Consider the following 13507-nt stretch of genomic DNA (forward strand, 5'->3'; position numbering starts at 1 on the left):
CCTTGCCCCCGAGGAGTGGCTTGGGGCCCTGGAGCGCCCCTCGGCTTCATAAGGCCAACCATGACCCTACTTATCATGGAGAGCCCCCTCCGAGCAGATCTGTGCCCCGGCTGGCTGCCTCCGCGCCGGGGAAACAACAGCCCAGTTTGGAGGGAGCCTGTGGCGCGGGGCCTGGCTGCCTGAAGCCCTGCTCCAGTTGCCAGGATGATTCCAGAGCCTTGAGCCGGGATGCTGCTGCCGAGAGGCGGTGCCCGGCCGGGCCCTTGCCCAGTCTGGGTGCAGCCATGCCAGCTTAGCTTGGGCTTCCGTTTCTCCAACGCCCCTTTAGCTGTCTTTTAGCACCACTTTCCCAATGAGTTTGTTGTCTCTATGGGTTGCCATAATTGTCCCCTAAAACCCCGGACAAAATGTAGGACAAACGGCAGGACAAAACTCAGCCCAAAACGGAGGACATTTAAGAAAACGGAGGACCTTAAATGGACTACAGTTTGTCCTGGGTTTTAATGGACAGTTATGGCAACCCTAATTTAAATCCGCTTTCTTTGCTTTCCAGCTTTCCCAACTGTGCAAAGAAACTGGGAAAGGCGATGCCATGGACAGCCCTGACTTGAGCATTCATTCGGCCGCATAGATTGGCAGCCCAGGGCCTTGTCTGGGGTCTCTCTAGCTGTCCTTCAGATAGTCCTCTCACTTCTGGACTCCAGCCTCCATTCGGATGAATGGCTGAGCGAAGACTAAAGCGAGGATTGCGCATGCCATTGGCAACCGCAGTCAGAAGTGTTTGCACTCAGTGCCCTTCTGCTGCCTGAGGCGGCTGCTTCGCTCGCCCCAAATATTTCTGGTCTTCCTCTGAGAGGTCTCTCTCAAGGAGGTCAGAATACAAAAAGATGTTTGTTTCAACCCTGGTTTTAAAAAATAATGCGGTCACACCAGCCCCAAAAACCCACCAAGAACCACACAACTGGTCCGCTGCTGGTTTGAGAAGCGCACATTCAGAGGCAAAGTCAGAGGCTTTCATGGCCGGCTTCCATATTTTGTATGGGTTTTCAGGCTCTGTGGCCAGGCCCCACAAGAAGGGCTTCTTCCTGACCCTTCGCCAGCATCTGCGGCTGGCTTCTTCAGAGAAGGCATTCTCTTCTTCAGCATCCTCTGAAGATGCCAGCCACAGATGCAGGCGAAAGGTCTCTTCTAGAACATGGCCACATAACCCCCACCCCATAAAAAACCATGTAAATTCAGATTTAGACAAGGCTGGCAAGCCAGGAGCCTCACAATTCCCAAAGGGCAAGGCAAATGATAAAGGGGGGGGGGTCTTTCCCATTCAGCTTCAATGCTTTGAACCCATCTCCTGGTTTTAGGAGAGGAAGGTGAAAGTCTCCCCCAAATCCTAGAACTCCATGAAGAACAATCCCCCGTTTTCCACCCCCAAAATGTTCCTCTTCTGCCCCCAACATCAGTGAGGTTTGTCCACATGTTTATTGCTGCTCTCCACTGCCCTCCTTTTACTGGGACTAAAAAGCCTACGTCTCTGCTGCCCTTCTTTCTTATTTTTTCCAGGGGGGCTGCTTCATTCCCCCCATCATTGGGGTCATCCTTTTCGGCACCCCCCCCCCCTTCAGCCAACACCCCTTTGAGGACCAGAACCAGACACAGTACACCAAGTGGAATTGCACTCACAATATCACACTGCATGGCTATAGCACTATGATTCTGCTTCCACTGGGATATTGTTGTTGTTGTTGTTGTTATTATTATACAGTTGAGGGAGGGGTGACATTTAGAATCCTCTAGACTACAACTCCCAGAATTCCACAGGAGGCAGCCATAGCAGTTAGAGTTGGAACCATAGTGCTAGGACAGTGTCGTGTGATACTGGACGACCTGCAGAATGTATTTGCCTCCCTCCCAAATCTGGCTTCAGTCCTGTGCTTGTTTTTGTGTGCCTGCTTCACTTTTCTGCTATAATAAAAAGATCTGTCAAAGATCTGTGGCCTTTGATATCAATTCTGTATCAAAAAGGGGAGAGTGGCTTGTGCGCATCAAGTGGCACATTGATGCCAAGGAGATCCACATCAGTTCCATCCTAACACAACAAAATGTTGGCCTGTGTAGCCAAAGATCCAGCTCTCAGTCCTCCCCTGTGACCTGCCATATAAATCCTATATCAAAAAGGCATATTTTGGGCAAGGAGTCCAAAAGGGGCCCCCCAGGGCAGGAAACCAGCCATGCCACATTGCGAAATCTGGATGGCTCAGCATGGGGAGGCCAATGGCATTTATATGGGATGGGATTAAATCAGCACACTCCCTTCCCTGAGGAGAGCAACTGTTTGCATGCAGCAGACAAAGCCCGTGACCAGTTGCGGAGTGTGTGTGTGCCTGGCTAAATACTTTGGACACCTTTGTGGTTAGCCCTGCCAATTGTTTGGGATGGGCTGCTGGATGCATTTACTAATTGGTCTTCCAAAGAGGGTGCAGGAAGGGGGTCCTGGGGGTCCATGGGTGCCTCCTTCTGCTGGCTGTGGTTTCTGCTTCCCACATTCCTGTCCGCAGACTCTTGCTGGCCATTCCTTTGGCGGTGCCTTGTTTTCCATAATTGCAAGGCTGGGCCCTGGCCAAGGAATGCTGTGGGCGGCAGAGGAGGAGGAGGAAGAAGAGGAGGAAGGGGGCTTCCCCTTGTTGGGGGGGGGGACATTTTTGGAATAGCAGTGCCAGGAATGCCATTGTGCTTGGAGTCCCAGCCCAGGAAGAGGACAGCTGCCTGGGTGCTGCAGCTGCTCCGGCCACTGCTTCTGCTTCTGCCCCAGGCCGGCCTGGACATTGCCCCTCTGGGTGGCAGGGTGAGGCTGGCCATGCACCGCAGGCAGGATGTGTGTGTGCATTGGCACATGTGCATGCAAACCCTCCAACATTTCACAGGTGAGGACCACCAGGAAAGATGCAGTCAAGCAGCCTCAGAATGTGGCCAAGACAGAGTGACCATTAGTCCTCCGCTCCCAGGACATGTCCTACGCTTCGGCCTTCTCTCTCCATCCAGGAGGAATTCCAAAACGTCCTCCATTCTGAGCATGACTAAGAAGCACAAATTTCTATTTGTAACAGTGTCTTTAGGGCCTCCATTTTGTTTTGAATATTCTTCTTCCATTTTGCGTCTGGTATGGCATCTGGTCACCTTGGGTCAAGATGGCAAAAGCAACATTAATGAGGGAGCATTAGGTAACTGTATTGGCCAAAGTACAATAACACCCAAAATCCACAAAACAGCAATACATTTATTGTGACAACCGAAATGCACAAAATACAAGTTGCAACTAGCTTTCGAAGCTCCACTGGCTTCTCTACCAGACAAAGGTGTTAAAAACCACACCAGAGGGAAATATATGTGAGGATGGGCTCCTCGTGGTTAGGGGACGATGGGAGTTGTAGTCCTCCAAGCAGTACCTCCCCCAGGCTCTAGTTCTGGAGCGGTTTGTCCTCTGAAGGAGACTCCCCCAAATCTGGAGGCAGAAGGGGAAGAGACCCATCATCCCCACTCTGCACGGCTCTTTCCCTCAGAGCCTTGGGGAGATGGGAGTTGTAGTGACAGGGATGTAGGAGCAGAAATGAATGCGAACTCATAAAGACTGTTTAGCATTTCGGCCCCTCTCAAAACGAGAATAAAGGCTCATCTGAGTCCTGAGGTACGAATAACTGTAGAACGGGACACAAAACGCTCTTTAAAACGGTTTATTTATTTAATCCTCTATTGTTTTCACTGTATGTTTATAAAACACATTCGGACTCTGTTTATTGTACTTTATAGAAGGCCGCACGCCTCCCCCTCAGAGTTTGAAGGGAGACTACAGTTCCCGGCATGCCCTCCGGCGAGGGCTACTGCGCAGGCGCGGAGATGCGCGAAGGGCACGCCTCACTCCCCGCCGCCGGCCCCGCCTCCCCCTCCCGGACATCCCGCCTCCCCCGCCTCAGAGCGGGCGCCCATTGGCTCCCCGAGGCCCCGCCCACCCCTGCGGCCGGCCCGGTGTCACCTTGGTCCCGGTGCGAGCGAGCGAGGCGGCGATGGCGGCGGCGACGGCGGGGCCAGCGGCCCCCGAGGCCAAGCCCAAGACCTCCCCCAAGTCCATCAAGTTCCTCTTCGGGGGGCTGGCCGGGTAAGAGGGGATGCGCGCGCAGCCGAGAGAGGCCCAGGCCTTGACGCCCCTCGCTGCCCTCTGACCCCGCCGCCGCCGCCTGGGGCATCCTGGGAATGGTAGTCCTCCGAAGGGGCCAAGGGAGGCTCATCCCTCTGGAGGAGCCTGGCCTTTCTGGGGGTTCAAGAGGGGACCTCCTCCCCCGAACCATAGCCCTCGACAGGAACTCCGTGAGTCCCTGGGTGGCAGAGGCGGCCCCGGGGTCCCCTTCCAGCTGCCTCCCTTTTGCCAGCGCAGGGAGCGCCCTGAGGACGGGGCCAGGGGCCTCCTGCCTCCCCTCAGAGCCCTCCATGAACCCAGAAGGCTGCCTTTGCTGGTCTGGCCGAGGAGCTGCAGGATTCCTCAGCCCTTCGAGCCCTCCCTGGTGGCCATCGCATCGAAGCCCTCCAACTCGCCTTGTTCCAGGGAGGCTGCTGCGGAAAGGCTCCTCTAAGCCCCAGACTGTCGTTCCCCTGCGGCCTGTAGAGCCCCCTCCTCCTCCGGCCTCAGGCAAGCCTTCCAGAGCCATGGCCGCCCAGCGCCTGCTTAAAAGCCTCCTCTTGCCCTGCCTGGCCAAAGGGCTGCTGCTGTTGCCGCCGCCGCCGCCGCCGGGGCATTGGAGCCCAGTGGGCTTGGCGCCTGAGGCTGCGGGGTCAAGGAAGAGAGGCACTCCTAGGCCGCTTGCCCCACGCAGTTCGCAGTGCCTGAGCTCATTGCCCCAAGAGTGGGACTCATTGAGGGAAGCCTGAGTCAACCCTGGAGCCCTGGCTGGAATCAGACTCACCACCTTCTGGCTTGTGGATGAGTAGCTGCAGCTCAGGCATTCGGCCACTGCCTTTAAAGACATAAGTGGAAATACACAGCAGTGTAAGAGTACAGATAAGGCACACGCATATTAAGGCAATCCAGGTTTAAAGGCCAAACAAACCTGCTTCCCCTTCCGCAGGATGGGAGCCTTCCTTTGTCGGAAAGATGGCCGTATGGGAGCCATCCTCAGCCCCAGGAGGAGAGCAGTCTCTTCCTGAAGGCAAAGGCTTTCATGGCCGGCACCCATAGATGCTTGTGGGCTTTTCGGCCTGTCTGGCCGTGTTGTAGAAGACGTTTCGGCAGTGAATGAACTCTTCTAGAACACGGCCACATCGCCCGGAAACCCCACAAAAGCCTAATTTCTGTGTTTGTTTGTTTTAAGGACTCCTACCCCTCCTTTCTCCCACAATGGGACTCAAGCCGGGAAGGAAAGGGAGAGAGGGGAATGCCCAATCTCTTTCTCAACCTCCTTCGGGTGCTGCTCCAAATGCCCAGGGCGACCTAAAGCCTCTGATACACAAGTGATACACTTCTGAGAAGCAGGTGGAATGCCTTTTGGGCTCTGAAACCAGAGTGGCCCCTAGGAGCTAATCCACCTACAGCACTAAGAGACTGGGCTGCAGGCTTTTGAGTGGGACCAGTCTGGCCAAAGGACTTGGATCCTGTCTTGGGCAGCCTCAGAAGCAGAGAAAACATCCTCAGGTCAATGTTGGAAGGCAAGGTGGGGTTTGTTTGCCTTCTCTTGGTCACCGTGGGAGCCCCACAGCTATGAATGTGTCTATGAGAGAGAAGGTAGATGTGCAGAGGGGCCCCAAAGGAACCACCAGGAAGGACCCTCAATGAGAGGCATCAGGAGGAAGACTTTGAAAGGATGCCATTGTGTCTGGCCCTGGATGATTCTCTCCTCTTTGGGGTTTTGTTTTCGGCTCTCGCAAGTTGCTCTTGCTTCCCCCCCTCTCTTCCAGGATGGGAGCCACGGTGTTTGTGCAGCCCCTGGACTTGGTGAAGAACCGCATGCAGCTGAGCGGGGAGGGGGCCAAGACTAAAGAGTACAAGACCAGCTTCCACGCCGTCGGCAGCATCCTCAAGAAGGAGGGCGTCCGCGGCATCTACACTGGGTAGATAAGGCCGGAGGGAGGAAAGCAGAGGCCTGGACGCGTGGGGGGGGGACTCTTGCAGTGATGAACAAGGGAGATGGTGGGGAGCAGGAGGGTGGCACCTGAGTGGGGAGGGGGATGCAAAGCCTCTGGAACGCAGTGGGGGTCAGGGGAAGAGTGTTTAAGAAATAAGTAACGAGAAAGAGCTGGCCCAGCAAACCCCCCCCCCCCTTCCCTACAGAGTTGCAGAGGCTTCCAGTCAAGGGGCAAAGTTTTGAGGCTTGTTTCTTTTGTGGCCAAAGCTCATTCCATGCAGTGGGGGGTGAGGTGGAATGGCAGGGGGTCGGTGGATTGCAGGAGGACATCTGGGGCTCTCCCCTCCCAGCCCCAGTTTTGAGATTGTGGGGCCCTGCAGGAGTAGAGCGTAGAAATAACACTTAAGAAACCATGATGTTACCTGACTTCTTCAGTTTTAAAGCAGGTGGGGGGAGGCATGGTTAACATTCATTCCACTGGTTACTAAAATGTTAAATGCCGCAAGCTCACTGTCCTATGCCCTGTGATGTGACCTTTGTTACAGCCATTGCCTGGAGAGTCCAAGCCAGTGGACAAACTGCTCTTCTCCAGACGTTTGGGGATTCAGCTCCCACAATTCCTGGGGGGCTGGCTAGGATTTCTGGGAGCTGAAGTCCAGAACATCTGAAAGATTGCAGCTTGAGAACCAGAGGTCTAGGGATTATGCTACTGTTTTAGTAGTTTTCATAAATTGGTTTTAATGGATTGATCTACAAATCAACTGAACAGTTTCTTAAAACATTAAGAGCAAAGATTAGATTTCCTTAGCAGTTTAACAGAGGTACTAACAGAGGGAAGATTCACCTGTATTTTTAACTTTGCACAAGAGGGCAAAAATGGGCACTGCCAGGGCTGCTGAAGGGGTAGGGATTCAGTTTGTGAGCCTTGATGCCAACTTCTGATTTAGTGCCAGGAAGAGGCTGGAGAGGGAAAGACGGAGGGGTGCCAGAAGAACTCTGGTTGGCAGTTCTGCTCTCTTTCTGTCTGTCTGTGTGTCTGTTTCATTTGGTACATCTCTGATTGGCATCTCCCATTGGGTTATCAGGCTGTCTGCTGGCCTCCTGCGCCAGGCCACCTACACTACCACTCGGCTGGGCATCTACACCATTCTCTTTGAGAAGCTCACTGGGACAGATGGCACCCCCCCCAACTTCTTAATGAAAGCTGTGATTGGGATGACGGCGGGTGCCATTGGGGCCTTCGTCGGTACGCCTGCTGAGGTGGCACTCATCCGGATGACAGCTGATGGCAGGTGGGTACTATCTGAGACTTCACCTGGTCAGTTGTTGGCTAAAAAACTGTAGGAGACACACTGGAACCACTCACAAACCACTCTGCCACCTCCCCAAACCCCAGAAAAACCTTGTAAAACAACCACAAATGGCAAGAATGGGAACTGAAAACAACACAACATCTCTTTCATAACATCTCTTCCAATGTGTTGCTACACAATAGTAAGGCCTTCTGGGTGGGGAGCGGGAGGCAGCAATGGGCAAAAACTGGCTTCTGTCCTCCATACTGTTGCCTACTCCAGCTGTGTAGCATCAGGGGTGGGAAATGTGCACAGCCAGGCACAAGCTTCATGGTCTTATGGGGAGCAGGCTGGGAGTGGCTGTATGGGAGTGGGCTCCTCTTCCTCCTGGCTTGCAGAGCTTGTGTCTGTGTGTCAGTTATGCCTCTATTCCACTCCCATCTTCTCTGGTTCTTGGTTCCAGGTTGCCTCTGGACCAGCGGAGGGGCTACACAAACGTCTTCAATGCCCTGGTGCGGATCACCCGTGAGGAGGGGGTGCCCACCCTCTGGAGGGTATGTCCCCAGGGGGCCTTGTGAGGGTGATACCTTCCAGAGCAGCTGGGAATGGGCTGGAGGGGAGCCCCTCACCTGAACTCTGGAGGATTGGGAGTCACGTCCCCAGAAGAGCTCAAATGCCCACATCTGGGGCTTTTGTCCCCCACAAGAAGACACTTTCCCACAAGATCCAAAGAAGCAAATCACCTTTCTTTGGGGCATTGTAATTCTGGTCTCTGCCCATCAGATGCCTTTCTTCACCTGTGTTTGAGTTCCCCAGACTGTTGTCTCATCTAACAAGACCAGAAGTCTTGTCTGCAAATGTAGCTGGGGGGGGGGGGGGGATAGAGAAGGTGGTCCTTCAGTGGGTCTTCTCTTTGGTCCCTCCAACAGCCTCCAAAGACCATCTTTCCATCTCCTTAATCTGGGTATGTCTTTAGTTTTATGACAGGATCCTGCATCATGCACAAGGACGGTAATGTTCCACAGTCTTCAGAGGAAGGGAAGCAACCAAACGTGGGAATGCCTCCTGGCCCCATTGGCATTCTTTAGACAGAGGGAAGGGGGGCAGACACCCTCATTTCTCTTTCTACTCTCCCTTGACAACTGCAGCAGGGTCAGGAGACAGTCCCTTCAGCTTGGTCACCTTCTCCTTTTCTCCAGGAGAGCATGGGGAGATTTAGGATAGGGCACAAGGGTCCAGCAAATGACCCCTTGCCCTCTGTCCAAAAAGCAAACATACATGGTTGTGTATTCCTCCATAACAGGTTGGACTGGATGGCCCTTATGGTCTCTTCCAACTCTATGATTCTGTGAATCAAGTTATGTGTGCCGTCTCTCATTGGCAGAATGCCACCCTCAGTCTTGGCCAGTTTCTCTGCCCTATTGCAGTCATTCAGATACTGAGGAGCTGCCCTTGGCACTTCCTAGCTTAACTGCTTTGTTTCCCTCCCTCCGTCTCTTCCCCCTTCCTCAATTCCTGGTATAGTGAATGGCAGCAGCTCCCCGAAAACCCACCCCTGTGCCCTCCTGCCTCGCTCAGGCAGCTCCTTGCTGGACAGATGCCACCTTTGCCATCCTGCATACTGCCAGGGCAGGAAGGGCATGGCCACAACCTTTCTGACCCCCACTTCCTTCTCTGCCCGGCTTCATCCCTCCTGTAGGGTTGCGTCCCCACTATGGCCCGAGCGGTGGTTGTCAACGCGGCCCAGTTGGCCTCTTACTCACAATCCAAGCAGTTCCTCCTCGACTCCGGTAAGTTGTGCTCCTGGCCAGGCCCTGGGGTCCAGGAGGTGCAGTGGGAGGGAAATATCTGGGTGTGCTCTTCCCACCACTATTAGAAACACCCGGGGGGTACCTGTCCCCCAACCCATAATCCTTGGCTGGTCACCTCAGGGCTTCTGCTCCCTCCTTTTGCTTGCACTCTGCTTACCTCTTGTGCTTCCCACCAGAAGGATGTTGTCTCTCCACTGAGGTGGAAGGCCCATCTTGTCGTCCTTCAGATCCAGGCATTTTTGGGCTCTCAGCAGGTTCTGGCTTGGTGCCAGGTATCCCTAGAAAAGCAAGGAAACACCTGCTGTCAGGCCTCCCTCTTTACCTGCCTTCACTGGCTCTTGGGGGAACCACTGTTTGGTTTAGGAGCATGTTGATCAGGGTTGTTTGTGGTGTTCCTTTGCAAGGATCCTACAGCACAGATCTGGGGCTTCAGTCTCCACTGCTGGTGGGAGGAAGAAAATAGGGGGGGGGGACCTAAGGACAGGCAGCAGAATTAGCTCCCTTGGCATCCCTTTCAGGTTACTTCCGGGACAACATCTTGTGCCACTTCTGTGCCAGCATGATCAGCGGGTTGGTGACAACGGCCGCTTCCATGCCCGTGGACATTGCCAAGACCAGGTTAGGAAAGGGGCATTGGGTGTGTGACTCAATGAGACCAGGAACTCATTGTGAGTCCTGCTGGCAGGACTGGGCAGCTGTCCTTTCTCTACTTTGCAAGGTTGAGACTCAAGTCACTTGGACTAAGATGCTAATCCTGAAACCTGCTCTTTGCTGTTCCACTGGGGCAGGGACAGAGGTGACTGGGGCAGACTTTCTGTTAGCAGGTTTTCTGTCCTGCTGTCCTATCTGTGATGATGGGAGATGGGCTATGCCTGTATGGTTCATTTTCTTTAGATGACTTCTGCCCTATGTAACCCTGAGAATCCATTTTCCAGTTGCCTTGCAAAGTGGTAGTGGTGGTGGGGTTATAGCCTAGCCCAGGAGAGCCATTTTCCAGCCACAAGGTTCTGGAGAGTTGGGCCTGGGGTGATCCCCATATAATCTGTCACTTAGGGGTCCAGTTTTCTCACTTACAATGGGGTGCTGGAGTTGGTGCTGCTGGAGCCCGTCAGCTAAAGGGCTGGGTGTTCTCCTTGTCTGCAGAATGCCTTCTGCATCCATTGACCAGCAGTTATCCTAGACCGGTGATGTAATTCAGTTCTTGGTACCAGATGGGGTAGCTAGAACGGCAGCCTGCTCTGGCTCAGGAGAGGGGCTGGGCTGTCCAAGTGCAGGACCTGAGAGCCTCATCACCCTCTGACTGGAATTCATGTGGCCTCTCTTCTCTCTTTCTCCAGGATCCAGAACATGCGGATGATTGACGGGAAGCCAGAGTACCGGAATGGGCTGGTGAGTGTCCAGGGCCTTGGCACATGCCTTTGTTCACTTGATGTCTGTTCTGCCTCCCTCTCTTTCTGACCAGGGCCATAGCCTTGGGATGACATGCCCAGCTAAGTCTTCCCCATCTGTTTCTGCAATGCTGCTGTGTGAGGGCAGGAGGTCTAGTCAGCTGGGGCTGCAGCATTTTTCAGGAACCATTTTGGGATAAGTGTTGGCTCTCAGAGAGCAAAGTGGCATGGAGCCAGGCAGGACCTTTGGCAGTGAGAAGGGTTGGGGGAAGAGTGGCTTCACGCAGCCTCTGTGCAGCAGCCGCCTCAGCATGACTTTTGGTGGGATTGCATTTTTCATTGCTGTTTCCTTGTTGTGAGTTGCCTTGGGTCCCTTTATGGGAGGAAGCTGAGAGATATGGAATGAGAGGGAAGATATTTCAATGTATAAACAGATGTTATGTAAGTTATTGTGGCTTCCAGGAGCTGATTTTTGGGGCTGGGGGAGGGGGGCCTTGGCTGCTTCCCAGTCCTGCTTCTCAGAGGGGAATCGGTTGGAAGGTGCAGTGTGAAGACTTTGCCCTGCAAGCAAGCTGCTTCTCGGGGACTTTGCCTTTGAAGCCACTCTGACCATGCAGGCGGGCAGTTTTGCCCCGAGCCCAGAGGAAAAGGGAGGCTGCTTCCAACCTGGTCTCCCAGTACTGAGCAGTCCCTTGGGACACTAGAGAAGGAGGAGAGGAGGAGAACGTAGTGCCACTGTGGACAACCTCATTGTGTCATATGGCAGCTGCCAGTCCTCCTTCCTTTTAATGTCATGCTCACCAGGTTATGGGGGTGGGTCTGGGTGTTCACCTGTTTCTACCTGCCCACAGCTCCTAAGAGGTGGAGGGGAAATGAAGCCACGGAGCTCTGTTTATGCCCGCTGCCAGTTCTGGACCTTTGCACCCTGAAAGCGATGGAGGGGTTGAGGGTGGCCTGGGCCTCCCCTTCCCCCCCCCCCAGCCACACACCTGAGACCCAGTGAACTGTGGCCCCTGTTCTTCGGAAACGAATGCTTCCGTGGCAGCTGTGGCCAAGGCACATGGGCTCAAGAATTCTTGTCAGCATTGAGGCCAAACATTAACAGCTGCCCAGTGGCCTCAGAAGGGTTATTGTGTGTTGTTCCAGGCAGGCAGTTGGGAACAGATCGCTGTGAGGTAGGGCTGTCAGTTGTTCTGTAAGCCACTTGCTTGTGGTCATCCCAAATCCTGGGGTGGGAGTGGGGCTGCACCTGTTCTGTTCAGTTTCTGCTTCTGCCCTAAGTATAAGCCCCCCCCCCCCACCATTTTCCAGTGGCTTCTCCCTTCAGGGAGGGATGCATCCAACCCAGGAGACCTTTTGTCCAGCCACAAGGACTTGCAAGTGATGGCCCTGGTAGTGTTTGGTAGGTGCCCAGTTCCACCACCTGCTGCCAGAAGGCTGCCAGAACCCCCCAGTGAAAAGGTTGAGGTGCTTCTCCTCTGCCACCAACAATTTGCTGTGTCCATTCATAGCCACTGCAGCTCTTCCAGCGGTAGGGCTGTGTGGGTCAGTTTTCAGCCTCAAAGCCTGGAATGGCAGCCTGCTGTCTCCACCTCAGAGCAACTTCTGTTCCCTTCCTGCCATGTTTGAGGGGGCTTCCAAGGGCAGCACCAGGCCCAGGTGAGACGTTCCAGAACCCTTTTTGACCCTGCCTGGGCACATTCTTGCCTCCTTACCGGCCTGGTCTTCTCCCTCTTCTGTCTTGCAGGACGTTCTGTTGAAGGTGATCCGCTACGAAGGCTTCTTTAGCCTCTGGAAGGGCTTCACCCCCTATTATGCCCGCCTGGGACCCCACACTGTCCTCACTTTCATCTTCCTGGAGCAGATGAACAAGTTCTACCGGAAGTTCTTTCTCAGTGCCTGATGGGGGACAGAGAGGAAGGGACCCCCAAATCCAGAGCACACTGACCCACCCCTGTCTCTCAAGTGCCCTGAGCACAACCCACTGGCCTCTCATGGGTAGAGGGCAAGGGAGGACCCCTGCCGCACCCTCTCCTCAGGTGTGTGTGCGTGCGTGTGTGTTTGCATCCAGCAAAGGGAGGAGAAGGGCTTCCTGCCCCCTCTGTCCTCCTCCAAATCACAAGGAAGGGTCTCAACCCTCCGGTGTGTTGGGGGCTGCCCAGCATGGTGGATTTAGAGGTGGATGGAAAGAGAGACGTTATTTATTGCGACAGCGGATGGGGGGAGTCCTGGTGGGGCTTCTCCTTCTGCTGCTGCCGTTGCTTCTTCGTGGGAGGCTGCCGTTTTCCAAACTAAACTGCCAGCCCCATGAATCCCACTGGGCAGCAATGGCGCCTCGCCTCCCCAGCCTGCTTTCCGCTTAGTAAAACCAATCATGGTCTTAATCCATGCGCCTGCAGTGAGGTCCTTCTGTTGAGGAGGGGAGGATGGAGGAGGAGCTGCCCAGAGACCGCCAAGCCAGGGCCAGGACCCTCTGGGCACTTCTTATGCTGGTGCAAGCACCATTCAAGACGTTGCAGAAGGAGGGTGGCTCCTTGCTCAAATGGAAAACCCAAAGGGAAGGGCAAGAGAAAGGGCCACCTGTAACAGAAAAAGCAATATAACTCTGCAAATAACCCATATGTTCAGAAAGTATATATATATTTATTTAATTTTATTTGTTTTATATGCTTCCTTTCTCTCAGCCTGGGAACTAGTCAAGATGGCTTTAAAAAGCATAAAACAAGGAAAGCTAAGAAACCCGATACTTGCAAAGTTACAACAGAGTTAAGCAGATTATTTCCGTTAAAACACTATTCAACTTTTAAAAGTCTAAAATAATTTAAGAACATAAGTTTAAAAAACACAGCTCACTGACCAGACCCTCGTATGAAGGCTTCCTTCCACCAGTTAGTCATTCAATGTCTGTCTCA

The 13507-nt window shown here is 53.8% G+C and overlaps 1 protein-coding gene across 1 annotated transcript; it reads left to right on the forward strand.

Annotated features, from left to right (window-relative positions):
- Nucleotides 1-3984: 3984 nt before the first annotated feature.
- On the forward strand, nt 3985-12979 carry SLC25A11 (solute carrier family 25 member 11). Its single transcript, XM_089479961.1, has 8 exons — nt 3985-4147; nt 5938-6090; nt 7190-7396; nt 7860-7950; nt 9096-9186; nt 9726-9825; nt 10545-10596; nt 12343-12979. Exons 1-8 carry the CDS (start codon nt 4056-4058, stop codon nt 12496-12498), a joined length of 942 nt encoding a protein of 313 aa, XP_089336087.1. The 5' UTR covers nt 3985-4055; the 3' UTR covers nt 12499-12979.
- Nucleotides 12980-13507: the final 528 nt, after the last annotated feature.

Source organism: Sceloporus occidentalis, unplaced genomic scaffold (genome assembly GCF_023333645.1).
Source record: "Sceloporus occidentalis isolate IW3139 unplaced genomic scaffold, rSceOcc1.0.p SCAF_14, whole genome shotgun sequence".
In the NCBI taxonomy this organism is placed as follows: domain Eukaryota; kingdom Metazoa; phylum Chordata; class Lepidosauria; order Squamata; family Phrynosomatidae; genus Sceloporus; species Sceloporus occidentalis.